The 27225-nt window shown below is 52.4% G+C and overlaps 10 protein-coding genes across 10 annotated transcripts; 3 read left to right on the top strand and 7 right to left on the bottom strand.

Annotated features, from left to right (window-relative positions):
• Nucleotides 1-621: 621 nt before the first annotated feature.
• A1O5_07045 (uncharacterized protein) lies at nt 622-3633 on the bottom strand (the record flags this gene model as incomplete). Its single annotated transcript, XM_007747634.1, has 1 exon — nt 622-3633. One exon carries the CDS (start codon nt 3631-3633, stop codon nt 622-624), a length of 3012 nt encoding a protein of 1003 aa, XP_007745824.1.
• A 640-nt stretch (nt 3634-4273) lies between these two features.
• A1O5_07044 (uncharacterized protein) lies at nt 4274-6210 on the bottom strand (the record flags this gene model as incomplete). The annotated part of the gene is made up of 4 exons (XM_007747633.1): nt 4274-4947; nt 5000-5623; nt 5671-5965; nt 6016-6210. The coding sequence occupies 4 exons, from the start codon at nt 6208-6210 to the stop codon at nt 4274-4276; spliced, it is 1788 nt and encodes a 595-aa protein (XP_007745823.1).
• A 929-nt stretch (nt 6211-7139) lies between these two features.
• Nucleotides 7140-8660, top strand: A1O5_07043 (uncharacterized protein; the record flags this gene model as incomplete). The annotated part of the gene is made up of 1 exon (XM_007747632.1): nt 7140-8660. The coding sequence occupies one exon, from the start codon at nt 7140-7142 to the stop codon at nt 8658-8660; it is 1521 nt and encodes a 506-aa protein (XP_007745822.1).
• Nucleotides 8661-9121: 461 nt separating this feature from the next.
• Nucleotides 9122-10447, bottom strand: A1O5_07042 (proline dehydrogenase; the record flags this gene model as incomplete). The annotated part of the gene is made up of 1 exon (XM_007747631.1): nt 9122-10447. The coding sequence occupies one exon, from the start codon at nt 10445-10447 to the stop codon at nt 9122-9124; it is 1326 nt and encodes a 441-aa protein (XP_007745821.1).
• A 477-nt stretch (nt 10448-10924) lies between these two features.
• On the top strand, nt 10925-12631 carry A1O5_07041 (uncharacterized protein; the record flags this gene model as incomplete). Its single annotated transcript, XM_007747630.1, has 1 exon — nt 10925-12631. One exon carries the CDS (start codon nt 10925-10927, stop codon nt 12629-12631), a length of 1707 nt encoding a protein of 568 aa, XP_007745820.1.
• A 496-nt stretch (nt 12632-13127) lies between these two features.
• Nucleotides 13128-14876, top strand: A1O5_07040 (uncharacterized protein; the record flags this gene model as incomplete). Its single annotated transcript, XM_007747629.1, has 3 exons — nt 13128-13182; nt 13245-14581; nt 14640-14876. The coding sequence occupies 3 exons, from the start codon at nt 13128-13130 to the stop codon at nt 14874-14876; spliced, it is 1629 nt and encodes a 542-aa protein (XP_007745819.1).
• A 1202-nt stretch (nt 14877-16078) lies between these two features.
• On the bottom strand, nt 16079-18377 carry A1O5_07039 (STE/STE20/YSK protein kinase; the record flags this gene model as incomplete). The annotated part of the gene is made up of 2 exons (XM_007747628.1): nt 16079-18121; nt 18174-18377. 2 exons carry the CDS (start codon nt 18375-18377, stop codon nt 16079-16081), a joined length of 2247 nt encoding a protein of 748 aa, XP_007745818.1.
• A 1230-nt stretch (nt 18378-19607) lies between these two features.
• A1O5_07038 (uncharacterized protein) lies at nt 19608-21167 on the bottom strand (the record flags this gene model as incomplete). The annotated part of the gene is made up of 1 exon (XM_007747627.1): nt 19608-21167. The coding sequence occupies one exon, from the start codon at nt 21165-21167 to the stop codon at nt 19608-19610; it is 1560 nt and encodes a 519-aa protein (XP_007745817.1).
• Nucleotides 21168-21801: 634 nt separating this feature from the next.
• A1O5_07037 (uncharacterized protein) lies at nt 21802-23243 on the bottom strand (the record flags this gene model as incomplete). Its single annotated transcript, XM_007747626.1, has 2 exons — nt 21802-22029; nt 22086-23243. The coding sequence occupies 2 exons, from the start codon at nt 23241-23243 to the stop codon at nt 21802-21804; spliced, it is 1386 nt and encodes a 461-aa protein (XP_007745816.1).
• Nucleotides 23244-24316: 1073 nt separating this feature from the next.
• Nucleotides 24317-26920, bottom strand: A1O5_07036 (uncharacterized protein; the record flags this gene model as incomplete). The annotated part of the gene is made up of 1 exon (XM_007747625.1): nt 24317-26920. The coding sequence occupies one exon, from the start codon at nt 26918-26920 to the stop codon at nt 24317-24319; it is 2604 nt and encodes an 867-aa protein (XP_007745815.1).
• Nucleotides 26921-27225: the final 305 nt, after the last annotated feature.

Genomic DNA, 27225 nt, shown 5'->3' with positions numbered 1-27225 from the left:
GGCACTGTCCTGCGCCCCAGCCCACACGTTCGACGCACCTTGGGGGTTCGGAAGTGCACTTGGATTACGTACATGTGTACGGTAATACCGTCTCGCGAGACACAGAGGGAACGGGAGGAAAGAGTGTCATTAATATTACGTCTATAAGACGTCATTGAATCAAAGGGAGGAAGTCGATTTCGAACAGCTGCGCCCAGGCTACCCGACCTTTCTTTCCGGCTGCCGTCCTGTCCTGTCCTGTGAACTGTCCCGGGTATCATTTAAGTCATCCCGCCCCCCCAACCAAAATAAGGACAAAAAGAGAGATACAACAGTGACACTGGGGCTGCTTGACAACGGCAAAGGGGGAGCAATATAGAATGGAAGAGTCTCAGCCAGACGAATGTGTGTAGGAAAAAAACAAATTGGGGAATCCGAGACACAGCACATGTAACAGCCTTGAGCACAACCACAAGCCCATTTGAACATCCATCAGACGCCCTGGAGAACAGGGATTGGAAAAAAAAAAAAGAAAAATAAAGAATAAAAAATCAAGCTTTACGAGCAACAACTCCAGAACTCAGCTTGGTTACAGTATCATCGAGCTGGTCTGACACCGTCTTTGCCTGTCCTCTTATGTCTTTATGTACTCCGCATCGAGGAATTCGCGAACCACAAACCCAGTCCAATCTCCTTCCTGTTATTATGATGTGGAAGTTGGAAAACATCAATCTCGCGCTGATCCGGTGGTGGTACATCGCACCGCACCGAAGAAGAAGCCATATTTTCATACAGGTCATTGTTGTTGTTGTCGTTTGCGATGATGCTGCTGTTCTTGTGGTGGTTCCATTGTCCGCCACTCACGACCCGTTCGAGTTGCTGTACCAGATGTGAGTTTTCCGTTTCAACTCCCCCCACCATATAAGGTACATGATGAGGGACAAGGTACTGCCTGTCGTTGCGTTGTTGTGCGTCGAAGAAATCGTCGCCAACACCGCGCCGAGCTTGGAATGTCGAGGCTGATGGATAATACCGTTGCCGGTTGTTATGGTCTGCCTTGGGCCGCAGGGCCAGTGGAGCCACATAGACTTCGGGCTCGGGGCTCTCGCCGCGCACGCTGACGTCTTCCCAGATCGAGCCGCCGCCGACGGACATGACGGATGGTGATACGCACATGACTGGCGCTGGCAGGTCTAGGGCCCCATGCAATGATGTCCGTCCGTCTGTCGTCCCTATCGGAGGGGCCCTGGTCGAATTCGAGGTTGAATGAGCCAAAGGACTCGAGCCGCGACTGGCTTGCTGTGTCTCCACCGATACAGAACGAGGGGTGCTCGCTGTGGACGATGTACCGCTTGTATTGCGGAGACCCATGACTCGTTTATTCATCGGCGGAGACGGCATTGCGAAGATTTCTGGACTGTCAGATTTTACCGCGCCAATGTTAGAGAGCATGGTGCGCTGCTGGTCGAGCAGGCGACCCTCGGAGTTCATGCTTCGCAACATCATGACTGACTTCCGAAGCGCGAAATCTCCCGACCCGCTACACTCCCTAGCCTTTGTGATCCGGTAGTTGGGCCCATTTTTGTTTTGCAGGGGGCGTTTAGCAGCCGGATGGCTGCTTTGACCCGAGTTTCGAGGGTTGCGTGGGCCTTTAACGAGGGACTTGCGAGGATATAGGGAAGCCGAGTTCAGCGCCGGAGAAGGTAAAATGGGTGATTCGAATGGAATTCGATCCGACGGCTGCGCTGATGGTGGTGTCTCCCTTAAAAGAACGTTGGGCTTCGAGCATGGCGAGAGTGGCCATTGGCGGGGCGTTGTGCTGCGATGGCCCGACACTTGCACGGGTATGTGGTCGGAATTGAAGACCTCTGAATCTGGTCTCGGTGTCCCTGAGACTGCACTGTCGGGGCGTTGTATGTACTGTTTCCGCACTGGGCGAGGTGTGGGTGTCAAGATGGGCGCATTTCTGAACGGAGACGGTATTGGAGTGGATGATTTGATATCTGACTCTGATTCTCTCGGCTTGAACATCGGTCGTGGTTGCCGGATCTCAAATCCATGAAACGACTTGTCTGCCTCAAGTGTGCGGGCTACCTGTTGCTGCTCCTCTCTGAGCTCTGGCAGCCTCATCATGTCGTGTGCTCTCAGATCTAGATAGGGCAGATTAGTTATGCGGACGCAATTCTGCCGTCTGTGCCCGCGTCTCGGTCCATCCAAAGATGACAGAGAATGTCGCTTTGTTGCAAAGCTGCCTCGTCGGTCCCACTGTAACGGGTTCCCAATCGCCACTGAATTGGGTCTCTGAGGAGCCTCCAGGACAGAAAATACATCTTCATCAGCAAGCAGGCTTGTCGCAGAGTCACTGGCGGCTCGGTATTGTGCGGTTCTCGACTGCTCGATCAATGAATGTCGATTAGGCCGGTCCGATGGAGGCCTTATTTTCCCGACTTTCAGTGTCGGCAAATCCCAATTACTTGCGTCGATAATCTTGAACGATTCCTCCTGAATAACGATGGTTGGAAACGGGGGAGCATTCGAGATATTTCTGGTACTTCCAGGGCTTATCTCGTCCGTGTCGACCGTTGGATGAAGAGAGCGAATGCTCGGTTTGCCTGTGCAAAGGCCATGGATTGTTTGTTTCACCGGGAGCGCTTGAAGCTTTGGAGTCGAGAACACCTGCCCAAGTCCCAATCTAGGGGTAGGGGATTGCTCGTTCGATTCGAGATTAGAAGCACTAAGTTCTGTGGCATCATTTGCAGGAGAACCCGCGAAGGCCCCCAAGACCGAGCTGCCCACTGTATCCAGACTAGCATTCGAGGCTCTGGCCATAATATTCCTTGGAAAATGAATTGTCGGCAAGGGCGGTAAGGGATCGTCAGGTGCCAAAGAAGCCATGCTAGCTGAACTGATGGATCGAGGGACCGATGCAGACTGCGGAGCTGTTGGTTGACTATGTTTCCCACCTCCCTTCCTCATTAGGACACTTTCTCGGACTGCTATCGACATGATTTCGGTGAGAACGATATCAGATGCTCTCGTGCTTGCAGTTACCAAGGGCCATTGCGTGGAAGTATGCTTTTCTGGTTTCATCATGGCCGTTTCATGCATGGCAATTGTCTCAGACTCTGCTGGAAATTCAGGAGCGATTGGTGATACGCCCGTCGACGGATCACTGAACTCGGTAATCGCAGAGAGAGGAGACTTTTGTATCCGATCCAAGGGGACAGCCTTCCTAAGCTTCCCTTGCCGGCGCGTCTTTGGAATATAAAGCGGGTGACCGGAGAAAGATTGCCGTATGCTCCTTTTACTTCTCGGTCGCAGCACTTCAACATAATCATCGGCGTGTCCAGTCGCGGTGTTTAGCTGTCTCTCTTCATCCTCGCCAGCACTATCAACCCCGACAGAGACGACTCCGAAGGGGAGCTGCACACTTCGTCTTAAAGGGGTAGTCGGATGCGTAATATGCGAGTAGTTGTGTTCGCAGGCACTGAGCTTTGGGCGGTGATATTTGCTGAGGTTCCGCGTTAACCCATGATCGTGCATGATATGGCGATGCCGTCGTCGCTCCAGAGTGATTGCAAGCAAGATACCTGTACAGGTGAGAACTGCAGCGCCCACCACCGCAATCACAATGATAAGCCATAAGGGCCACATCTTTCGCGTTCTGTTGTCTCTTACTCACCCGCCTCGCAACAACCCGAAACATGGTGGAGAAGGCGAGTTTCGCAGATGCTGGTTGCACAAGGGCGTCGACACCCATGACTGGAATGTGGAAGATTGGAGAGCCGAGAGCTTCGCTGCAAGGGATGAAATCTCCTCGAGTCTGGAATGCGGAGGATGTAGCATTGAAGAACACGTGGACATAATCACTTGATAATTGTGCGCGAATCTAGCCCTCTCTATACGCAGGCTCTATTATTGGCCGTGGTGTATGATACCCGGATCATAACACAAGAGTAAGAGTGAAGGATTTGAGAATGAAAGGTGCTGTCATTAAATTATGCGACAACTAAATGCAACCTTGCCCGAGTCCATTCTGTTTCTAGCCCGAAAGCGCACACCATTTCACCTGATGTATGGCGATGCGATTTTCGAGTCGTGGCTGTGTAGGACAAGAAATACGCAAATCTCACTCTGGAGAAGTGAGAGGCAGAAGTCTGGTGAGCTTATCTCGGCCAAAGGAATCAATTGGCAATACTCACGGCGAGGGTTTCTTGCCTGACAACGTTTTCGTAACTACAAGAATCACTCTTACTTCCTCTTGCTCCTCTGCACACCACGCCTTTTGCCACCGCTAGATAACAACAGCAACGTGGTCGTCCATATACTTCTCAATATTGCCCAGGAATGCGGAGCAGATGATCGCCACTCCTCCAAAAGCGATCGAAACTAGATACACCCAACGGTAGCTCTCGGAGTAGGCCACTTGCCCGGCCGTAAGAACCATCTGGTACGCTGTCTCGTTCCCAGCAATGCCGGGAATCAGTTTGAGTTGGTCCACAAGCGAAAGTCCGGTGAGGGTGATGGCGTCCACGATGTACGTTTCGTTTGTGATTCCGAGCTGGCCAACCATGACCCCTCCGACGTATTCAACGATCTTGACCTTGAATTTGTTGACAAAGACATTGTAGTAGGTCGTATAGCCAATGCAGCCACCAATCACACGAATCGAGAGTGTAAGGGCCGTAACCGTGGCGATAATGTCGTCAGGGCAAATGATGGTTGTGATGATGGAGGCGGGGACAACAATTCCTCCAATTCCGAGGCCAGCTACCACGAGGATACCGTAGACTGCATGTATATTGTTGAGATCTGCAGCTGCAAGTGCGCCACAGCCCGCTGTCATGAGGATGGAAGACACCATAAGTAGTTCACGGATATGTCCTCGCAATAGGGATAGGAAAACCAAGATGATGCAGCAACCACCAAGGATAGAAAAGCCGATCGGGAGAGTTCTGATTCCCACACCTGTAGAGAGTTAACGAGAAGCTCGCGAAATGAAGTCATTTGGCCGTCATACCAACTGGGTCGTGGCCATAGACGTTGAAAGCTTGCGTAGGCCAAAACATCAAGATCGAGAAAAAGTTTGCGCCTGATATCGCAGTAATCACCAAGGTTAGGGAAAGCACCTTTGCGTCTTTCTTCATCCGAGACGGAAACATTGGATATTTCGCGAATTTGATCTCCCAAATTGGGAAGGCGACGAAGAGGAGGAGGAACCCCAGGATGAGCGGGACTAAGACGTGAGCGGACTCCCATGTATACTGATAGCCTCCCCATTGGAGACCGGCAAGGAAGATGATCATCCCTGTAATGCTGAGGAAGCCGCCGAAGAAATCGATCTCGTCGATGATCTGTTTCTTGGTCAAGCCTCGAGAATTAGGCCGCGGAGGAGGGAAGTAGAATATCAAGACGCCGACGGCTCCAATCAGGGCCCACATTCCAGAGATAAAGGCGCACCATCTCCAGGTCGAGTAGCCAGCAATGAGCCAGGCATAGAGAGCGGACGGGCAGAATGGTATAATGGTCAAGACCAAGGCCGCAACGTAGAGGCCACGCTTGCGTGTTGGTGCAAGTTCGGATGTCCCAGCCAGACAAGTCAGTTCGCAAATACCGGCTCCAACGCCAGAGATGCCCATTCCAGCTGGTAAACGTTAGTGATAGAGTTTCAGCCTGACGAGAGTGTCGTACCAATAAATTGGTTCATATTGTGCGCCGTGCCGGCAATGATCATGGCAACGATGAGAAGGCCTGATCCCAGCAGCGCTACATACCTCCGGCCGATCAGGTCGGACAAGGAGCCGACAAAGGGGCAGACGGCTGCGAGGGAAAGAAGGTATGCCAACACGAACCAGACCCATCTGTCATAGCCTCCGATCTCAGAGTAAATCAGAGGGGCGATGCCTCCAAGGAGGTAGGCGGGAATCTGGGAGCCGGTCCAGAGGAAAGCCATGGCGACAAGGCTCATGACTCTTTTGGTTGTCCACTGTGGCCGAGTTTAGCATGTCTCCCCAAACAGCCACACCGCACACCTACTGGAGGCTCATGATCATGATCCTGATCGTCGCCATATGTTCGGAGGCCATCCTTTTCATAGTAGCCGGGATGGCCTTCGACCTTTTCAAAAGTTCTGACTTGCTCGATGTGGGCGCCGCCGGATTCTTTCTCTGACGGGGTAGACGACTCTCTGGCCTCGATCTCGTTGGGTAGATGAGTATTGTCGTCCGCCATGATGAATTTTTGTGATGGATAACTCGGTGTGACAATCCAAACAACACAACTCTAGGGAATACAAGTTGGGCCGAGGAGGGAAGTGCCAGTGCGACAGTGCCCGGAAAATCGACCTTATGTACACCGTATGTAGCAGCAGAATCCAGCCTCCTCCACTTCTCTCTGGTCGAAAACATGGGGAATGGGGTAGCAGGTCGTAAGCTTGAGCGTTTCCAGCATAGTCGGTCGTGGCGTACATGTTCGCCACGTTCTGGGCCCGCCAAAAGCGCGGAGGTGCAGTGTGCCCAGCAGCCTGATTGGATCCGTGTCGTACCACCAAATCCTGGGGAAAATGAAGCCATGTCCAATGTGGTGACAACTCTCCGGTGGCCGTGCTTTTTCGCTTTTCGCTTTTCCACAAGCTTGCCCTGCCATCACTTATCTGCGGGGTTTGCCCTGCAATTGGCGGACTTCGATGCCCATCCTCCTTGGCACTCTGCTGAATCACCTGCTCGTTGTGCTGAGAAGGTGCAGAACAGTCGCCAGGTGGTAACAGCACACAGGATTAAATGCGCTTGATTCGAGCCCAAACCTCGAGGCACCGTGGAATTGGAACCGAGATCCTCGGTATGGTTGCGAGGTAGCCGAACATCTTGCAGGTTTGAGATCCAGTTTTCCCCGCAAAGGAGTCCTGGTCCCTGTGGAAGGAGACTGTCCATATTGTTAACAGTGATCGACGACCTAACTAGGGGGGTGGCGGATGACTTTGCAGGCGTTGCAAGAGGTAAGAATCGCGGCAGTCTCGCTCGGACAAGCTTCCTGATCAAGTTAGGACAACACTCAGAAAGCAACCTCACCCAGCGCCCCTGCAAGAGCAGTCGATGTTCGATGCCTCCAGGCTGGTTGGGCTGCCAAGGGACCTTCTTGATGCCTGGCATGAAAGGCAACTAATGGCGACCCGAAGGTCCTGTGATCGCTGTTACAAAAAGAAGGAGAGATGTACCTTCGAGCCTCACGCTGGAAAGTGTACCCAGTGCGTGCACTCTAACTCTCCATGTACCAGTCTACGATCTCGTAATCGACCAGGGCGGAAGCCAAAAGCCACGGCATTTGGGGAGCATGGATCACTTCACGTCTGGGACGCGGTCGGTGGATCGAATACACAAAGCCACAAACTTCAAACGCCTTCGTCAACGTCCTCACTAACGCCCTCACTAACGCCCTCACTAACGCCCTCGCAAACGTCCCCCTATGAGGCTGACAACGAGGCTGAGACCAGTCATACGTTTGAGGGAGGAGAACTTGTGACAAGTCCTAGGCACTACCAACGAGAGGAAGGGTTTTCGATTCTCTGGAGACGAGAGCTGGGCGTTTCCTTCGAGCAGTTATACGATCTCCAAAACTCCAGTCTCGAGTTCTTCTATGTTACCAACGATATCTTCATGTTGGGCCCCGGGTTCGCCGATCAGTTTCTGACCACGCTTCGACAATGTTATGAATTTGCACCAGGCTTCCTTCGAGACACTTATCAGGCAATGTTCACTGCCCTCATCTGGGCCCGCCATCAAGCAACTTCGTTCGATCAAGTTGACATTAGCAGAGGCGCTTTGTCACTGCGAAGATTGAGGACTTTCAGCGTTTGTAACCTCCGAGATGCTGTTGCGGCTGTCAGCCTCGGGCCAACGCTGGCGGCATTTGACGTGCTCACCAGATGTGTTGGTTCCGTCATAATATTGCGTCATTCTCTGTCAATGGTCCAGGAATGGTATCCAACACTTTCAAACAGTCCAGGACTGGATCCGATCATTATTGCACCCATATTCTGGGATACCGCGCACTGTCTGATACTACGCGAGATCCCCGTCATTCGATACCAAGTCCGCGACCCTCACACAGTAGACCGCGTGGCTGGAATGTGCACGACTCTACTGCCTATCCTGTATGACCTGTGCGTGGCTAGCAACAAATGGAGGCGCTCGGGAGAAGTTCAGCATGTCAGAACCATAAGGGAAGTTGAAAACAAGATCATCGCGTGGCGGCCAGACTTCGGCCCTGAACTCCACAGGTCATTTTCAAAGCGGGAGATCCTCGCCATGACTGCCCAGGCGTCCATGTACCGTGCAGCAGCATTGTTGACTATTCACCGTCTTTTCAACCTAATTGGGACAGCAGACGACATTGCCAAAGCCTACGCCACCGAGATCGTAGCCAACCTCCACGAGTTTCTCGTCTCGCTCGGCCAGGAAGAGAAGCTCCAGCACACAGCGCTGCCGATGTTCCTTGCCGCCCTTGAGCTCCCAAACCTGGCACAAGAGACCTGGACACGGCTATCTCTGCTTAAAGCCCCGTCGATCTGCCTGAAGAAACTTGCAGCGGTCGTCGAATTTGTATGGGAGCAAAGATCAAGTGGCTTCTCGGGGTCTTTGTTTGACTTGCTTGAAGCCGGGCCGGAATTTGTCATTATCCCTTGAGTGTCGGATCAGGCTGGCTATCAAGGTATCATCGACACAGGTTCGGACATCACCTCTAAAACAATTCTTGTATATTTCAGATTGCGTGCCACGCTGCAACTGTTGTTGAGAAATGCGCCAGGTCCCATGCATAGGGAAAAATCAGTCTGTTATTTACATCACGCTGTACGGCTAAGCAGACTGCGCAGATCATTCGAGGTTGCGGTCGAGCCCTCGTCTACGCATATTATTGACATAGTTCACAGAGTCAGTGAACTTACTGGGTGGCAAGATGCTGTGTCCTGGAGATGCCTGCTATTCCACATCAATTTGTCCAAGGACGTGTGCTTTCCAACGGCTAATGGGCTGACAAGTGGCACCTCCCCGCCTTTCAATGTCGGTCAATTGGAGGCCAAAGTTAACTCTCGCTTCTGGTACACTTTCAGGAGAAGCGTGGAGGAGACCCTGAGCTCCCACAAGCTTTACCTTGATGCAATGTTCGTCCATTGCTTAATGTCCTGAAAATCCATGACGCGATTGGCGCCGTCGGGTCCAAATCTGCCTTGCAACGCTTTCCAATCTCTGCCTTTGGCTGTCTCGGGCCTCCATCGAAAGCTCTGCTTCAGCTTGTCGTCAAGTTTCTCTTCCATGGCATCGGCAATGAAGCTTCCAATTGCCGGGATATGGCAAAACCCGTGTCCAGAGCCACCCACCCCCAGCACCAGGGATGCATAATCTGGGTGCTTAGAGATCAGGAATGCTCGGTTCGGGGTGTCTGCACACCAGCATATCCGCGCAAAAGAGAACGGTCGGTCCGCAAGGTGTGGCATGGTCTCGCGCAAAAATGCCCGGCAGCGACCTTCACTTTCGAGTGGGATCTGGTGTTTTGCAAAAGGAGAACTGATCTGGCGGGCATCTTCAGAAGAGGCGTCGGGCACCCAGTTGCAATACCCAGGATGTTCGTCACACATCTTAAGCTCATGGTTATCTTCGTCGGGCTCCATGAAGAAGCCACGCTCGATATTGAACAAGACGGGAAGGTCTTTGTACAGCTTGGCTTCCTCTGGAGTCATCTTAATGTGGGCCAGTGTCCAGGCCGTGGGTCGAAGTTGATCTTTCATGTCAAAGAGAGCCGCGGCGCCGGCGCCCGCACAGAGAATGGTGCGGTCTGCGAAGTGGCGTGTGCCGTCAGCCGTTATGGCGCCTTGGACGTCGGAGGACTCATAGATCAGACTCGTTACACGGCCAGCTTGTTCACCGGCGATGAATTTAACCCCCAGCCGGACAGCTTCTCTGGCGGCACTCTCCATACTCTTGCGGGCGTGAACCCAGCCTGCTCCTTTCTGCATCCACCACCCTTGCCAACCGGGGAACTCGCCCGTCAGAACGCCGTCGGGCATGGTAGCTTGGAAGTCTTCTTTGGTTCTGAGTGGAATCCACCCACCTGCTTCACTCGGCCCGTCGCGCGTATTCATGTGGCTGCGAGCCTCATCAGAGGTGGCTGCCAGGATACAGCCGGTCTCGTGGAAGTGAGGTTTGAACACAGGGTCATTGCGCCATCCTTCAGTGGCCGCTTCCAGCAGCTTGTTAGATACATAGCGTTCGTCAGCATCGTCTCCGGCGAAAGAGCCCAGCTCCAATATCTTGTTTAGGTCGGTGCCAGCGGAGATGGGTGACGGCACAGGATAGGGGTCGAGGACGGTCACGTATTTATAGCCTCGACGACCCAGATGGAGGGCGGTGCTGCAGCCCCACGTGCCAGCGCCGACAATAAGGATTTTGGATTCGGTACTCAGCGGTGATGGCATGGCGATGGCGGTATTCAGTCAGCTAGTGAGCGAAATCAGCATCAAGACACGAACAACAGCCGGGGACAGCCAAAGGACTTAAATAGTCGTGCCATCTGAAGGTAGTGGACAAATTGTCGATCCGTTGAAATTGGGCCATAGTGGTATCCCCAGTAGCCGAAGAGTGGCACTGGACATGATCGCAGGCGTCGAGGAGGGCGGAGATGGACTACCCAGTACTCGGTATAGTGCGAGGGGAGCGGGAAACAGGGAGAGAGGGAGAAGGTCCAGGCGAGAAGGGACCGTGAATCAGTGAGCATCGAGCCCACCAGCCCCGCCACTATCACCACCATCCATCGCCATTATCTCTTCGCACTTCCATCTCTCGACTCGCAACCACCACGTTCCTGAAATCCACTCCATCCCGCTCAGACCTAGTCCTCCATGCCACTGCTCTGACCACCTCGAGCTTCGGGTTCCTGGCATGTGTCCTTCCCAATGCCCCGGCCGCGGAAGTCGACCAATGTGCACGTCAAGCGGCGCACGCGGACCGGATGTCGAACCTGTCGAGCTCGAAAGCTCAAATGTGGGGAAGAGAAGCCCGTCTGTCATCAATGCTCACTCAAAGGCCTGAACTGTGACACAACCACTGCCCTCAAGTGGGAAACCGACTATATCGCCAAGGGCCTCAAGTTTGGGAGAGTCGGTGTTTGGTCCAAGGACCCATACAAGTACAAAACAGCCTCGCTTTCCCCGACTTCGGACTGGTCCACTCATGAGACTCCAGCTCTGTGGTGGTGTCCTGTTCCAGACATTTACCCCTACAGCTTTGTGAATGCCACGGTGGATACTCTGCGCGAATTGGACTATTGTGAATTCGGAACAGAAGAGAGCACCCGCCATCGAGTCGCGGCTTCGGGAACATCAGAAGGAGATGCCGCTGTCACATCATCTCTCAGCCCCTGGCCAACAACTCAGAGCCTGGCATGGTCCTCGAAAACCCGGATTGTTGCGTCCCTAAGTATCTTACCGCAATGGCAAACTCCGGAACACTCTTCACTGCTTTCTTACTACGTCGAAAGAATTTGCAGAATGACCGTCTCGAGCTTGACATCCGACTCCCCTTTCGCAACCCTACTCCTTCCTTTCGCCATCAGCACCTCGTCTCTGACTATGCACTCTATGTTGGCACTTGCCGCCTGCCATCGGTCGCGAACGGATTCACATTACAAAGCGATAGCATTGGAGCTCAGCCACCAAGCTCTCCAAGCCCTTCGGACCAAGTTAAGCGACTGCGACTCAAAAATGGTCGTAATGGTTCCAGAAACATTGGTCGTCATGCTTCTCCTTTGTATGTTTGAGATCGTGAACGAATGTGACAGTCGATGGGTGGTCCATCTGAAAGGAGCCCGCGAGTTGATCCGCGTTCGCAGACGGCACCAAGAAGCCCCCACATATGAGACGGATGCTAGCATCCTCGTTCAATTCTGTGAACGTTTCTTTGCCTTTCAGGACATCATGGGCCGCACTGCCTGTGGCGAAGATCCTGTTTTTGGAAGCGACTTTTGGGCGAATGACCAGACCGACTGCGAACCTTGGCTCGGGTGCTCTCCCCAGCTGGTCTCCATCTTGAGCAGAATCACCGAGTTAGGACGACAGGGCCCGACAAGTCGCAAAACCGCCGCATTCCATGCAGCCGCCGGAGCTCTTGAAAGACAACTGGACATGTTGAGGCAAACAGTCGACGATACCAGTGACGATATCCTAAATCAGGCTGGTGAACTCAAGCGGCTCGCGGCCGAGGTCTATCTGCAGTGCGCATTGAACGGAGCCGGCCCTTCCACACCGTGGGTATCTCAGCAAGTGTCCGAAATCCTACGTTTTGTCAGTATTTTGCTGGAGTCTGGATTGTTTTCGGGCATCTGCTGGCCCCTGTTCATTGCAGCTGTTGAGTTACATCCGGACCAGGATCCTCTACTGTGCTGGGAGGCCGGCAACGCCCCAAAGTATGCACGAATTTTCATCCTCAATGCCCTGGAAAAGCTCACAGGCTCAATGGTGAACACCATCCGAATCCGCACGGTCATTGAAATGGTTTGGCAAGCGCGAGAGTTGCGTGGAGTCCCAGCCGGCGCGACCGCTTCCCCGGAAAGTGACTGGGAACAGTTTGTGGCGCCGTTTTGCGGAAACATGTCTCTGGCGTGATCGACCTGCTACTGCTGGGTTAGCAGATGTTGCTCCTGGTCGAGCCGCAGTTCCTCACAGAGATGACCCCATCCATAGGCCGGTACAGCGATCCGGACAGCCAATGGTTACCTTCCCAACGGTCGATATCGCTCTTCTCCGCATCAAGTTGTGAGCCCACGCGGGTGCAAGTCCGGCTCCACACAAGTGCGTGAAGGTACAAGCGCAACAAATGAAGCCATGGGTAGACAACTCCACTACGGGACCCTGCCCATGATCATCCATCGCCCTCCTCCAATTCGTCCGCTTGGACCTTTCTTTCGATAGAGGTCTCCGCACAATCCAAGTATCAATGGCTGAGTGGGGAGAGAGCAGTATCGTGAAGGGTCGAAACGACGGCAAGTGCTCGTAAGAGTCGTATAAAGTGCCGTCTGCAAATGTTTTCCACAACTCCATTCCTCACTCTCACAACTCGCCAGAGTGCATTCCAGATCCTTTACGACAATTTCTGGGAAACATGGCAGACGATATCTACGAACTCGACGTTCCTGGCACGGACCAACTTGTTGATGGTCAGTACATGTTCTTCGAAAATACAATTTTGCTCGCTGCAGAATCTAACTTTGGCTCTCAGTGCATCACACATTACAAGCAGCACACGCTGGCGGGACTAGTGACATCGTCCTTATTCCTCAGCCTACAGGTGCCGGTGGCGACCCTCTACGATGGCATCGCTGGAAGAAGTACTACCAACTTTTCCTCCTGGCGTTGTATGCGTGCGCCTTTTCTTTTGGTGAAAATACCCTCGGAGCTGCTTGGACAACAGTCTCTGAAGACACGGGGGTTAGCTTGACTAACATGAACGGTGGAAGCGCCCTTAACTATCTCCTTTTGGGATTTGTAAACATCTTTTGGATCCCCATGGCTATGAAAGTCGGCCGACGGCCGGTCTTTCTAGCTACCACCGCCATCTGTATGGTTGCCGGTGTCTGGCTCGGGAAATTCAACGGGACCGCATCGTGGATGTTGGCTATGACGGTCAACGGAATCGGCACCTCTGCCTACCAAGCCGTCATCCAGCTGAGTGTGTTTGACATGTTCTTTGTTCATCAGCGAGGCAGGATGTTGTCCGTATACCTCTTCGGCCAGCAACTGGGCAGCATCCTCGGGCTCATCAGCGGTGGTAGCATTGCAGATGGTCCTGGTTGGCGATGGTCTCAATACATTGTTGCGATCATTGATGCCAGTGTGCTCGTACTCCTCCTTCTGACTTTCGAGGAGACTTTGTTCCCTCGGTTCTTGTTCAGCAAAGTCAGTGGCGCTGTTCCCGTCGGCCAGACAGTGATCTTCCAACAAGGCTCCGACAGCAAAGCCCCGGGTGATACATTGACCCGCAGCCAAAGCTCAAGTGAGGTCGAATATGACACCGCACTGGAAGCACAGTTTCCCAAGCGAACATATCTCGAAAAGCTGAAGCTCTCGGTGTACTACCCGCAAGACCGAACCTCTTACTGGCAATACTTCCGAAGACCTTTCATCCTGTTCACCTTTCCAAATGTGGTCATCGCAGGGGTCATTTTCGCCTTTGGATGCACTGCCGGCATCGTCAGCTTCAATACTATCTCCGAGATCCTCACTGATCCACCTTACAGTTGGTCCACGACCTCGACGGGCTTGATCTTCTTTGCCGCCTTGGTCGGGAACTTTGTCGGCTGGGCCACTGGCGTTTTAGGCGATCACGTGGTGATTTTTTTCGCACGACGGAATTCTGGCGTAAAGGAGCCCGAAATGAGACTTTGGACTCTATGCCTATCCTTTGTCTACGCAGCCGCCGGCTATCAACTGTACGGTTGGGGTGCCGAGTTTGGACTCCATTGGATGACAATCGCTTTTGGGGTGGGCTGCATGATTGCTCACCAAGTATCTGCCTGTTCGATTGCCACGGCGTACGCCATGGAATGTTTCCCAGGGGTGAGTGGAAGCAGTTTGACACTTCTTTTCTATCGTGTGAGCACTAACTCAAACACAGATCGCCGGAGAACTCGTGGTTGTGTTGGCCATCTGTTCATCTTGCATCAACTTTGCCATCTCCTACTCGGTCCAACCATTCATTATTGCGGCAGGATACGGATACACATTTCTCTTCTTTGGATTGTGTGTTTTGGCCTCCATGGTTGCGGCTGTACCGACCTACATCTATGGAAAGGCATGGCGACGGAGGAGGGCACCGCGTTGGCGGAAGTGGTTGGCGGAGAGGGAATCTTGATGAGGGTACTCGGTAGTCTGCAGACCGCGATGGACGGAGCATTTTGCCATCCATCATGCTCAGAAACATACATCTACCTCGGTGACGGGGCAACAACAAAATCTCCAGGCGCGACATTTGGACTTGTCTTGTTTACGGTTATGCAAAGAAAGGGGCGTCTCCATCTACTTGATCTGTCTGTTCAGCGGATTGAATAGTTCCTCTGTACGTGTCCCATATTAGGAGTGCGTACGTACCACATACATTATATTAGGTTATGAGATGAGAAAATCAGTAGCAGAAGCAGAAGTAGAGATCACCATCTCCTGCGTCATGTCTCCTGGCCAGCCCGCTCTTCTAGTGTCTACAGGTAGTGATGTGTTTTTACATTGATATCTTCTCGCCTGCCTGATTCCTTCCCTCCTTCCTTCTCGCTTCCCACCTTCGCGTTCCCCTCCTTCATTCACCCGTCCACCCATCCGTCGATCTAGCGATCTGTCGATCCATCCTCGAGACCTCTCTCCTCCCCGGTCTACTCGTTACAGCTGCACGCAACTCCCGCCCCAGCCCCTGCCTGACTTCCATGCTCGCTTTGCACTCGAGCCGATCATCACTCTTTGGAGGGGAGAATTGCCTTGATCTGTGTGACGAAGGGCAACTGAGTTCCTTGAGTTTAGTCTGGCAAGGAAGGTCAACTCAGCTCAACCCATTCCATCCAAACAGGTAACCCCCCCTCCCTCCCTCCCTCCTCCGTTCTTCCTCATCTATAAAAAATCGTTGTATCGGCCGTCAGAGTAGTATTGAAAACAGCGATCAATCGATCGGATGGATCGTAACTTTTGTCTTCTCTTTCCGGTCCTTTTCATGCCAAGGCAGTCTGTGTTTGTTGTTCTTTCGGTGACGTGATGCTGTATGGTGATGTCGCGCCGTAGTTCCAATCAATCAATCGAATGACAAACGTGAAAAATAGATGCGGAAAAGCCTGTACACCCGTCCGTCCACAAGCAGAAAGATCCAGACGCCGAATCCACGTCGCTATGCAGTTGGGAACCACCAAAACTGTTCAATCCAGTCGTTGATTCTTCAAGCCCGTTCCCACGGCAGAAGCATCCAGATCAATATCAACAATGAAGAAAACGAAATGTGACCCTCGTAACCCGAATAACATCAGTCTACCAAGTAGGGCCACATTCACCTCTCCGTACTTTTCACCCTTTCCACCCTCAAACAGCTGGCCATCTGACCCTCAAACCTTCACACCATCTCTCAAATAGCGCGTCCGCAAGTTGTCTTGTATGCTCTAACCCACCTACTAACCCGCTCATCATCTCCTCCGTTTGGCTTTCAGCCTCCAACATACCTGTTTTGTTGATACTTGTGTTTTTCAGCGGACTGGTGAAAATTTGGCTCGTGTCATGGGATTTCACTATCGCTGCCTGTGCACTCTGTCTACGTCGATGACTCTTGAGATGCGGATTGTTTTGCGCAAGAACCAGTTTCGCGGCCACAGCTCCTTTTCCCGTGGGTGTGCTAGGGGTAACTTGCCTGCTCTCGTTGGCACCAATGGGCTGCGGTGATGCCATTGGCAGGTGTGATGTTTGTGAAGGGTCCGAGCACTTCTGTGGTCGCTGAAGCATCTCCTTCGATGGTGAGACGGTCGATGGCGAGATCGTCAGCGGTTGCTGTGGTAACATACCCTTCAAAGTCTCGTCTTGCTTCATCCTCGAAATGATCGACTGCATGATATGATACATGCCATCTGGGTCCACGCTTTCCAGATCTGAAAACGCCTCGGCTAGTCGTGCAACAGCCTCGCGTTTGATTTCGTCGGCGGTGTCGTTGAGCACGTCTTGACATGATATGCCAATGGCGTTTGAGTAGAGTCTGCGGCCGAGATTCGCCTCCTTCGTCTCGATTGCGATTGTCGTCGCGGTCGAGGAGAATCTCGACGCTTTGTCTGGCTTTGAGAGCAATGAAGTCTCAATGTCCACCAGAGCGGCCAGCCCAGGTTTGGCCTTGGATGGAGTCCGAATGACACTAGAATTTGGATCCTCATTTTCCGTATTGGGGCTCGTGTTCCCATTTGGGGATACCCGTCTGAATTGCCGAACTGTACTCGGGCTGTTGCCAAACGACATGTTCACTCCCAGTGGTTGCCGTACTTGAGCACTCGATAGTCTCTTCCTGTTTGTTCTCTTGCCTGACAACGAATCCGTAGACTCCCTTCGGTATTGTTGCTGCTTCGAGTCTGACACCTTTCGCATTGTCAGCTTGGTCGGACTTTGTTGGTGTTCTGAAGGCCGTTCAAGAGCCAAATCCCCCATCATCTGCGTCGCGCTATGCTCCGAGTCATCCCCCAGGACATCAACAGATGTTCTCTCAACTTTTCTCTTTCGCTGAGTTTGAAAGTCCTTAAAATTCATGGTGGGCACAGCTTTGACGGTCTCAAACACCCAGTCATCGTCATTCCGGCTCTGCGACAGATTCCTGAGAGTTTCGGCGTAGTACTTCAAATTTCGGTCTCCTCCTTTACTGGCTTCCCAGTCTTGCTTCCGAACGATCAACTCCTGAAGGCCTTCAATCTTTCCCGCCGATCGGATGAACCGATGGTTGAGCAATTCCTTCGCACTTTTCCTCTTCTCGACATCCTTGGTTAAACAGCAAGCAACAAAATCCTTGAAATCTTTGGACCAACTGGAGCCGTCTAGTTTTGGCGCAGGCTGTTTTGGTATCAGAAATAGAACTTTCATGGGATGAACATTCGCATGGGGAGGTTCGCCGTTTGCCAGTTCCATAGCCGTGATGCCCAAACTCCAGACGTCAGCTTTGGCGTCATGGCCCTCCTGCTGAATGACCTCGGGTGCCATCCAGAAAGGTGTTCCAACAAAAGTATTCCTCATGCTCTTCAGTCCGACCAGCTGCGCGGCGACACCGAAGTCGGCCAGCTTCACCCGACCATCCATGCCGAGCAGGACATTTGCGGCCTTTATATCGCGGTGCAATTTTCCCTCGCCATGTAAGTATGCCAGACCAAGGAGCAGCTCTCGACATATAATTGCGATGTGGCTTTCCGACAAATGATGTGGAGGGGGTTTGAGGAGATCGGCGCATGATCCGCCTCCTAGGTATTCCATGACAATCCACAGGGTCTGTCGACGCAGAAACGCAAGGCGGTATTTCGTGACGTGCGGGCTCGAGCATGATGAGAGGACAGATAGCTCAGAAAGAATATCGGAGAGATCTTCTTCGGAGGATTCGAGGTCCACCTATACCTGACATTAGCTGAACACTTCCGGGCATCGTGTGTCTCTTCCCTACATGTTTGATTGCGACAATTTCACCTGTGGCCTTCTCGATTGCCTTGTAAACGACGCCAAACGAGCCACTACCTAGTTCTTCCAGCATCTGATATCTGTCCGCAAGTGTATCGCCGTACGCAGAATCATCCTGAATCTCAAAGTAGCTCTGAGTCGTCGCTCTTGCTTGGTGAGGCGCTTCCGAGTAGGGGGAAATCATGGCCATGGCCGCCTGCTGTTGATTGGCGCTGCCTCTCTCTCCCTCTCTTTTTGTTTTCAGTCTTGGGGGTGTGGCAGTGTAGTTTTCTGTTTCAATATCACGAATGGACTTCGGGGTCACCGAGAGCTGTTCATTGGCTGTGCCCGGGAGTAATGGACAGTTCGGAATTGCGCACAAATTGGATAATGTGTCTAGGCGGGAAATGTAGAATGCAATAACTTGCGCCGGGAAGAAAAAATGCAAGACGTATGCCTGGGCGTAGTGTTACAGAGCATGAATGTGAAGATAACGGTAAAAGCGAGGTGGTTGCGGGGGCTGATGCACAGAGGATATATCTTGTACGACGTGGATCATAAAAGGGGGTCTCGCGGAGAGCACTCTGGATCAAGCCTCAAGACTAAGGGTCCCGAAAGTCAGTCATGGAAGGATACAGGACACACGGTAGTGAGAAGAGAAGAACGTGGACGGGTAGAATTGGAGGTGACAGACTTCGATGTTGACGTTAGTGCTGCCGTGGCAACGAACCGCCGCATGGGGAATAGTGTGACAGCCAAAGATGCACTAATGCAGCGAAGGTTCGACGCTAATGCAGGGGCCCGTTTCTCTTCCGCTTCCGTCATTTCTGTTCTCTACAAGTACTTGGACCTCGTAGGTATTAGGTAATGCTAGTATCAATCAGTCCTGCTGCCCACACTTTTCCCTCTTGATCATGGTTCTCCAGCTCGAGCTGAACCAAACTTCCAGCCTTTCCAGTCCCAGCCCCAGACTCTCCCTGCCGAGCTCGTCCCGAAATAATCAAACTCCCGCTTGAAGGGCTTGAAATGGATCCAGGCCCTCGGGTTCCAGTGGGCCAAGAAGGGAGGTCGGGGTCAGATGGCCTTCCAGAATTGTTCGAACCAACTTGTGTTGCTAGGGCGATATCCTACATATTGTGATCCGCTCAAAAGTATATGGAGGTGAAGTAATTTGCGCTGCTCCGCGATCACATAGAATAAGGTCGTTGCAGTCAAACCGCGAATAATAAAGTGACAAACATGAAAATCGCTCAACCAGGTCCAGCTCGCCGAATACCTGTAGAACCTGAAAGGGGTTGACACTGGTAATTATTACGGCATCTGTCTCATGAGTACCTCGTACTAGGTATTGACGGTCACATCGGCATCATCCATGACCCCCATAGCTGCGAAACAGATCCAACGCTGTGTTCATCGTATCTCCGATCTCATATGTCCAATATCACATATGTGGACTGTCGAGTATATGCATCTGCCCATTTTCCAGTCCATTTGTTTTAACTGGGTCGTCTTGATTTGAATCCCACTCCTTCATCAGATCGCTCACTGTGCGGGTGAGCTTGCTCGGAGTAATCCTCTCAAGTTCCGGCCAAGGAAGACCGGATTCTACGTCTTCTGGCTTTTGTCTCATCTCCCCCATCCCGACAATTGGTGGTTCTCGGTTGCTCATTGGCGAGTCCCACGCATCCCATCCATCTTCGACCTCGTCGTTGTCGTTCAAATCTGGCAACAGACTGGGCGTGTTCGAGGAGTCGGTACTACTTTTTTGCTGAACATGTCCATTAGACTTCTCCGCCGCCATTGGTCGAGTCGAACTCTTCTGCGGTGTATCTAGCCCAAACTCTCTCCAGAATGACGGCTCCATCGAACGAGAATTGGGGTTTTCAGTATTGTCCTTTGAGTTGGGTTTGGCTGGCTTGTCCGAGGATTTTCTTCGAACTTTTCTCTGACTCGACCTCACGGGGCGCTGCTGAGCTGCAGTCCCATTGATGCCCTCTTCTCCAACGGTGGCTTGGCGAATATCTTCAAAGAAGGTCCATAGGCCCTCTCTTACTCCATCATATACCTGCTTTCCCTGCTTCACCAGTAGATCCGCGGCCACTGGGGGCAGGGATCTCCGATGTGCTGCTAGCTCTTTGTATGTCTTCCCAAATCCAAGGTGAAGGGCATCGCCAGATATCAAACTGTCAAGAGTTGCCATCCTTGAGAGCGAAGGTCTGCTGGCTTGCTCGGAATCGGCTTCCGTCATGCCATCCTTGGTGCCTTTCGCCTCTTCTGCGTGTTTTAGCACGCCTTTTGTAGATGTCGGACTGAGTAGACTCAAGGTTCTCGTATGTCGGCCTCCTTCAAAGACTCGCTTTGACCCCTTCCTAACCAAACCAATAGATCCGGTGTTGTTCGCCGAAGCTGCTTGATTCGTGTAGTTTCTCTCCACCAGAGCACGCTTTCGCCTTCGTTCTTCATCGAGGTCTTCCTCTGCGACGGCGCCTTCGCCGCCAACGACGTCATCCAATGCCACGGGCTGGAGCTTCTTTACTTGTCTCACTTCATCTCTCTTCTTGTTTGCTTCATAGGCTGCCCATTGCTTCTTCAGCACCAACAAGTCCGCTTCTGCCCGTTGTAGTTCTTCCTTCAACTCTAGAACCCTCCTTTCCTGCGCAGCCAGCAGAGTCAAGAATTCTGCGCTCCCCCTCGTCTTGGTTTTCTCCTGTGGTTCGGCCGCAGGATCGGGGCTTTTGAAAGGGGCGCCACGTGTACGGGGCGACGATCTGGCTGATTCGACCGGGCTCTGTACTCCAGACCCGATAGTCGGAGAAAGCGAGGTTGACACATTGGTAGGCACCAGAATGGGGAAATTTAGGGACAGTCCCTTTGTATGTCTCCTCGGGGCTGTGGTGTTCGTTGTTGGTGCTAGGGTCGGATTGGGGGGAATATGAGAGTCATTGCCGACCCGTTCTAATGCATCGCTCGAAGATAGGTGCGGAGAAGACACGATCTCCATCACTGTTGGCAGCTCTGAACATGCAGTGAAACTCGTGCTTGGCAGGTCGTGATCGGGTCTCCTGTTGGATTTCACAGATGGAAGGGAGATTTGAGCGAAGGCCAGAAGAGAAAGAGATCTATATCGTGGTCTCGTAAATCGAAACAGCAACTTGTTGTCAACAACTCAGCCCTAGTAAAGATAGCTGTTCCACATCATCATAGTCTTCATCATGCGTAGAAGGGAGAATTGTTTAGAAAGGCGAAGGGTGGAAGATTGTTGACTCGCCGGAAACGGTGAGTCGGTAATTAACTGCCCTGAGCGGGTTTCTTCCCCACGCGGCCGTGGCGGCGCGACGGGTCCCAGTCTCCCAGCAGGGCCTGGTGGCTCGGTGGGCTCAGCCTCATCAGCTGGCAGCCAGCCTCGAGTAGCCTGGTTACTTACGTACTAGAACGACATCAGTCAATTCTTCTCCTGGGTCAGATGATTGGGGAAACTCGTGTCTTCTGGCTCCATAGTAGCGATACCACACGAAACCCTCAAAGTAGACTTTTGTCTCCCCACCAATACACAAAATCCCTCTCTATATACTCCTTGGACCTGCTTAGATCAAAAACAAAGAACTCCAAGCTGCCCTCGTATTCCTACACAGGTGCTACATAATAATCCAAGCACTCCCTCCAACGATGATGCCAATACACAATACCGTCAGGATACCAGCGCCAGCCCGATCCGCCGTGGTAATAGGAGAGTACTGAACAGGATTGGCATCGGCATCAGTCCCAGCGTTGGGGTCACTTTCCGATGTGCCTCCAGTCACAGCAGTTTTAGGCACAATTGCTGGATGTATCGTTGATCCTCCGATGACAGCCAGTGCTTGCATCTGAAATTTGAGTCAGCAAGTGCGTCGGAATGTTGCTTTAACCTGGGGTGACATACCTGTTGTCCCACGCCAGTTGAGCCGTCAAAGCTTGAATACCACCGCCGCCCACACATTCGCCCATTATCCCCTCCGTTGCATTGCTGAGCCGCGGCTGCTGCACTGGCCTGCAATTTTGGCATGATCAGATCATATGTACTTGGCACAATTAGTGCCGTAACAGCCATCCAACGAGACAGGTAAGCTTTGAAACTGCTTTGGTCGTTGTTGCAGACCATAGTCGGTTCACATTGGAACTCAGTCATGATGTTGCCGCCGTATTCCGCGGGGAAAAACAGGTTGAATGCCCCTTGCAAGATCTGGTTGACACGAGTTCCCCAGGGTTCTGCACCGTTAGTAAAGTTGTACATGGCGGCAGCACCCATCAGCATCGTGCCGTAGTTGTAGGTCCAGGCGTAGTGAGCGACATCTGTGCAGTTACTGTTTGCATCGGTGTTGTCCCAGATGTAGAGGACATTATCCTGATATTGAAACAGCGGGCTAGCCTCCATCCAATCCCACATCTGGCTTGCCCAATCCGCATAGGTTTGGTTCCCAGTGTATCTCGCCAGACGCGCTGCCAGTTGAAAGTTGCCGCCATTCGAGATAGTATTCTTCAGGTTGTAGCCCGCATTGAAGGAGTAGACTTGCCATCTCATCCCCCCACCGCATGTGGCAGCATCCCAGAGTGTTGATTGAAAATTGAAAACGGCCTGAACCAAAGCCAGCCAAGAAGGAGCATCACCGCCAACGTCGGGCAAGCCAGCCTCAGCAGCATCCATGGCCGCAAACGCCCAGAATGCCTGATCATCCACACCCATATTCTTGCTTTGATTGGGAGGATTGAAATTCTCCTCGGGCCCGACCTGAAACTGTAAAGCTTGCGTAACGACGGGGTTATAGCTGTCATCGCCGGTATACTGCCAGTAATGGATAAGAGCTCCAAACATCGCGCCTGCTTCCCACCAATAATAACAAGCCGTTGACTCACACGGGCCGGGTAGTAGACCTGGAACTTGTCCGGACTGATTTCCAGAATAGTAGGTCATCATGTCATACGCCAAAGTAGAGGTAACAGACTTGATCGAATCAAAGCTGTTCATGTCGAGAGTGAGTGCATTGGTTAAGGAAAGTAAGCCGGCCAGCGGCATCAGTATGCAACTCATTCGCGACTTCATGATGTTTTCGTGGGTTAAGTATGGAACCACAGGATAGAGCTGATCAATGGGTGTTGCGACGGAATTCGTTAGAACCACCGCTCAGTACTGAAAAGACACCTCAGGAGCGGGAGCGGAGGGCGGAAAATGAATTTCGAGTCAAGCGAGCGACAGGGGAATCCAATGATGGTGGCACCCAGTCCGGCGGAGGTGGCGGGATTTGGAGGACGTGAGTTGCCGGGTCGTGTCTTCAAGGGAAAGATAGAGGAGAGGAGAAGAGCTGTTCATTCATGGCGGAGCTGGAAAGAAATGAGAACAATGGGAAGCGTGGAACAACACAAAGGAAAGGAGACAGGAGAGGGTGAGGCAGTGCAAGAAGTGGAAGCGAGCCAAGGTCTGTACGAGGTAGAAACAACAGAGTGTCTCACGGCCACTACAGTATGGGCTGCCACATCTTCAATACCAAAAAGGGAGGACAGCCCGTCCATCCGCTTGTTGTGCCAGACAGCGGTTCCCAACCTCGAACGGGGGCGCCTGTGAAACTTCGTCTCCTTGGCAAGGGGACGGGCAGCCAATTGGGCCCAACGCCGGGGCTCCTCCGCCCCGAAAACTGGAGATGGAGCGGCGGACAGTGCACGTCCTTTGTCTTGGCTTGCTTGGCACAATTTTGCAAGAAGGTGACGCTGAGTCCCTGAGGATCCTTCACGGCGGGGCTCTCTCAAAGATCTGGTGATCAAATTCCCCGGCCTGTTTAAACCATTTATGTACTTGTACACCGTACTTCGGGAATGCCCTCGATTTTCACCTGTGATGGACAAAGTGATGATGTCCATACGAGGTACACATCCATGCTCTGAACCATATTTTTTCGTTCTGCGGTAGTCTTCGAAACATGCAGGCTAAATCTGTACTCAACAATATGTTGTTAGCAGGTTGATGTTGCCAATGCAAGGTCGCCCACAATTGTAAGGCTCCTATCAAATAAGTACTCCTCTTCGCCGTTGCTCAAATGCATCGATGTCGTTGGAATCGTCATTTCAATACGAATACATTTTGTGTTGTCAAGTTGTCCAGGATGGACGCTCTTCATCCATTCACTCCCGAAGCTTTTCCTCCTTGATGGCCTCGACGCCAGACGCCAGCTTGAACATACCAATGCCTATACCACGCCGTGCACTATGCGGTTCGCTGTGCATTTGATGATCCGTTGAACTTCCTGTTCTGTGGTGCGATCTGTTGGTATTGGCTCGAGGACGTAGGAACTCTGAACCCTCGTCGATGTCTCGCAACCCCGAAGACAGACCTGTCTCAGGCCGGAATTGTCGTCCTTCAATGTTCCCATCGACGGCTGACATCATTGACTGTGCTCCTAGGGACGATCTCCGACGTTGCACCCGAGACATAACCCTTTCTGCTTCCTTCGCTTCTTTCGCCTGCAGGCTCTCGGATGGTAAGAGAATGGCCCGATCGAGCTCGTAAGGCAGTCCACGATGCCTCCCACGGATTTGCATGGCAATTATCACCAATTTGGATAGGGTATGGAACTCGGCCGAAAAGGAAGCGTTGATGGTCGGGTAGCCCAAAGAAAGACCCACCGTACCATATGCCGAGACAATTTCGAAGAGGACGGAGAAAAGGGTAAATGCGGATTCATTGATATTCTCCAATCGGCTACCTTCCACAATGGCAATGATGAACATGCCTAGGAAGATGTACCACAGGTCAAAGGAAAGTTGTCTTCGCAAATGGGCACCGACATAACTTGGCTCGCCCTCATCTTCGTTCTCTTCGGACGGAGTACCATAAATCCCAAGACTCTTCTCCTCGTACACGTTGGTTCTCCGCATGGAGATGGCGATCGGAAAGACGGAAATGTACATCATGATGAGATAGCTGACCTGAATAGCAGGGTGCAGGTCGGCAAGATTGACCACGGACAACCCCGCTGTTCGAGTCGAGGCGGCTTGGAAGAGGCCGTCGAGAAACCGTATCCCAGCGGGTAAGGAGGTGACAGTGGGATCATTTAGATCGAGAATGATGAAGAAGATGAGATCCAACCCATTGAGGATGACAAGAATGGCAAACAGCCACCAAGTCGCCTCTCGAGGAAACAGGAGGGTGAAACAGCGGCGAGGATGATCCAGAAGAAACTGGAGTTCCTCCCACAAGGGACTGCCTTCTCGGACGAATTTGGATGTGGCCCAGATAATGAGCCTCAGCATGCACGGAAATCCCGTGTTGCCAATGATGATCAGAAAGGTCATCAACAGCAGGGGGAAGATAGCGCGCTGAAACGAGATCATAGAATTGTTCGTAAGGGTGAAGCCGAGGTCGTTGAACGAAGAAGCACTGGTGAAGATGCCCCACCAGACTCTTCCCTGCCCCTGTTCCGTCACATACTTTCCGTAAGTACCTGAGCGCAGAATCCACGGGATCAGACAAATAGCGCCCAGGACATGGAAACAGAAGAAGTAAAGGACAAGAATCAGGGCCAAGGCCTTGAGTGCCCGATATTCTATCCCGCCCAGCTCTTCCCGCTGTTCCTCTGTCAGACCAATGAAAAACGAGTTCCTCCCGATGGTGGGTTGCCAGCTCAGGTACGGGGCGAGTTCCTGTGTTCGCGGAGTATTGACGCGGTGCAGGGATCGGAAGGTATTTGAACCCCTCCGACGAAGGTTAGAACTGGGCTCAGGGGCATCGTAGGTATGTGACGGTAGTGTGGATTGTCTGGTGTTGAGCCGGGGAAAGGTAGCGGTTCGGTCCTGTCGGTCTCGCAAGAACTGTGGTTCATCGATGGTGATATGGGTAGGAGGGACAGCGTCATCTGCCGGTACCACCTCGGCTCGTCTCTCGTCGCGGGTGGAGAGATCTGGCTCACTCGTGACCGGACGCAGTATATTGTGGTCAAAGCTGGTACTGACATTTTGAGGTCGGCCCCCAAGCTCGAACTCGCGAGGGCTGGGGATTCGCAAAGCCGTCGTATCACTAGGGTTCCGCTGATTCTCAAGAAAGCGGATGTGTTGTTCTGGGCTCAATCGCTGGGGAACACGCACGTCATCGATAGACTGAGATGTCTGGAGATGTGGACGGTGCTCGGGAGGCTGTCCCCTGGACTCCTCACGCTCCTCCCGAGACGTGTCGGATGAGTCCACTGCCTTTCCATTACTGTCCTCGAGCTTCTCTGCATCCGCATGGCTTTGACTGCGTCCGGTGTTTCGCAATATCCGAATCGCTCTCCCTGCCGCGCCCGGCAGACCTTGTTCCACGTCCTCTCTCGGCATGGTGTTGGTGCGCTGCTTGGACTTTGTTCGACGCAGGGCACTGGAGGCCTTGACCACGGCCTCGAATCGTTTTTCAAACCAATATAGTCGCACAAAGACGACCGTCGAGTGGATGACAATGGGGTTACAAAGCATGGCCAGGAAGTAGAGCATGAATTGTTGTCCAGTGCGCATGAGGTTGATGTCGACCGTGTTCAAGCCGCTCTGTGTGCAAGCTCCGGAGGCAAAAAAGAGGGAGTCAATGTAATGAATACCACCAATGCCATATATGATGACGGAGCCCAGGAGGGTCATTCCAAGCATGTACAAATAGTGTATGGTGATGAAGTTCAACCTCCTCTTGATGAAGACATCGGGAATGACATTTCTCTTGCAGAACTCCCAGAACTTCCTGGCCCACTCTGACGGAATACCCATTGTTTCGAGGCTCGGCGAAGGTCGGGGGCAGAGGCGTTCACAATCCTCCTTTTCTCGCTTGAAGACCACGTTTCTTGTGGGTGCTGAGAGTCGGACGTCGGGGACAGAAGAGGATTCAAGCTATCAAGGCAGGACCACAGGAGCGGGAATGAGGACCTGCATGACAGCGAGAGCTTTGAGAGGAGACGGTGTTTGTTGATCGACCAGTGAAAACGACATTGTGCAGAAGGAAAATGAGGTCTGGAACTTCAAGATGGCATCTGCCGACGGTGCAGCGAAGGGTGAGGAAACACAAAGGCAATGAC

This window comes from Cladophialophora psammophila (genome assembly GCF_000585535.1).
Source record: "Cladophialophora psammophila CBS 110553 chromosome Unknown aczJe-supercont1.10, whole genome shotgun sequence".
In the NCBI taxonomy this organism is placed as follows: Eukaryota; Fungi; Ascomycota; class Eurotiomycetes; order Chaetothyriales; family Herpotrichiellaceae; genus Cladophialophora; species Cladophialophora psammophila.
Note: the sequence above shows the minus strand (reverse complement) of the source record. Positions and strands in the feature narration are given on the sequence as shown.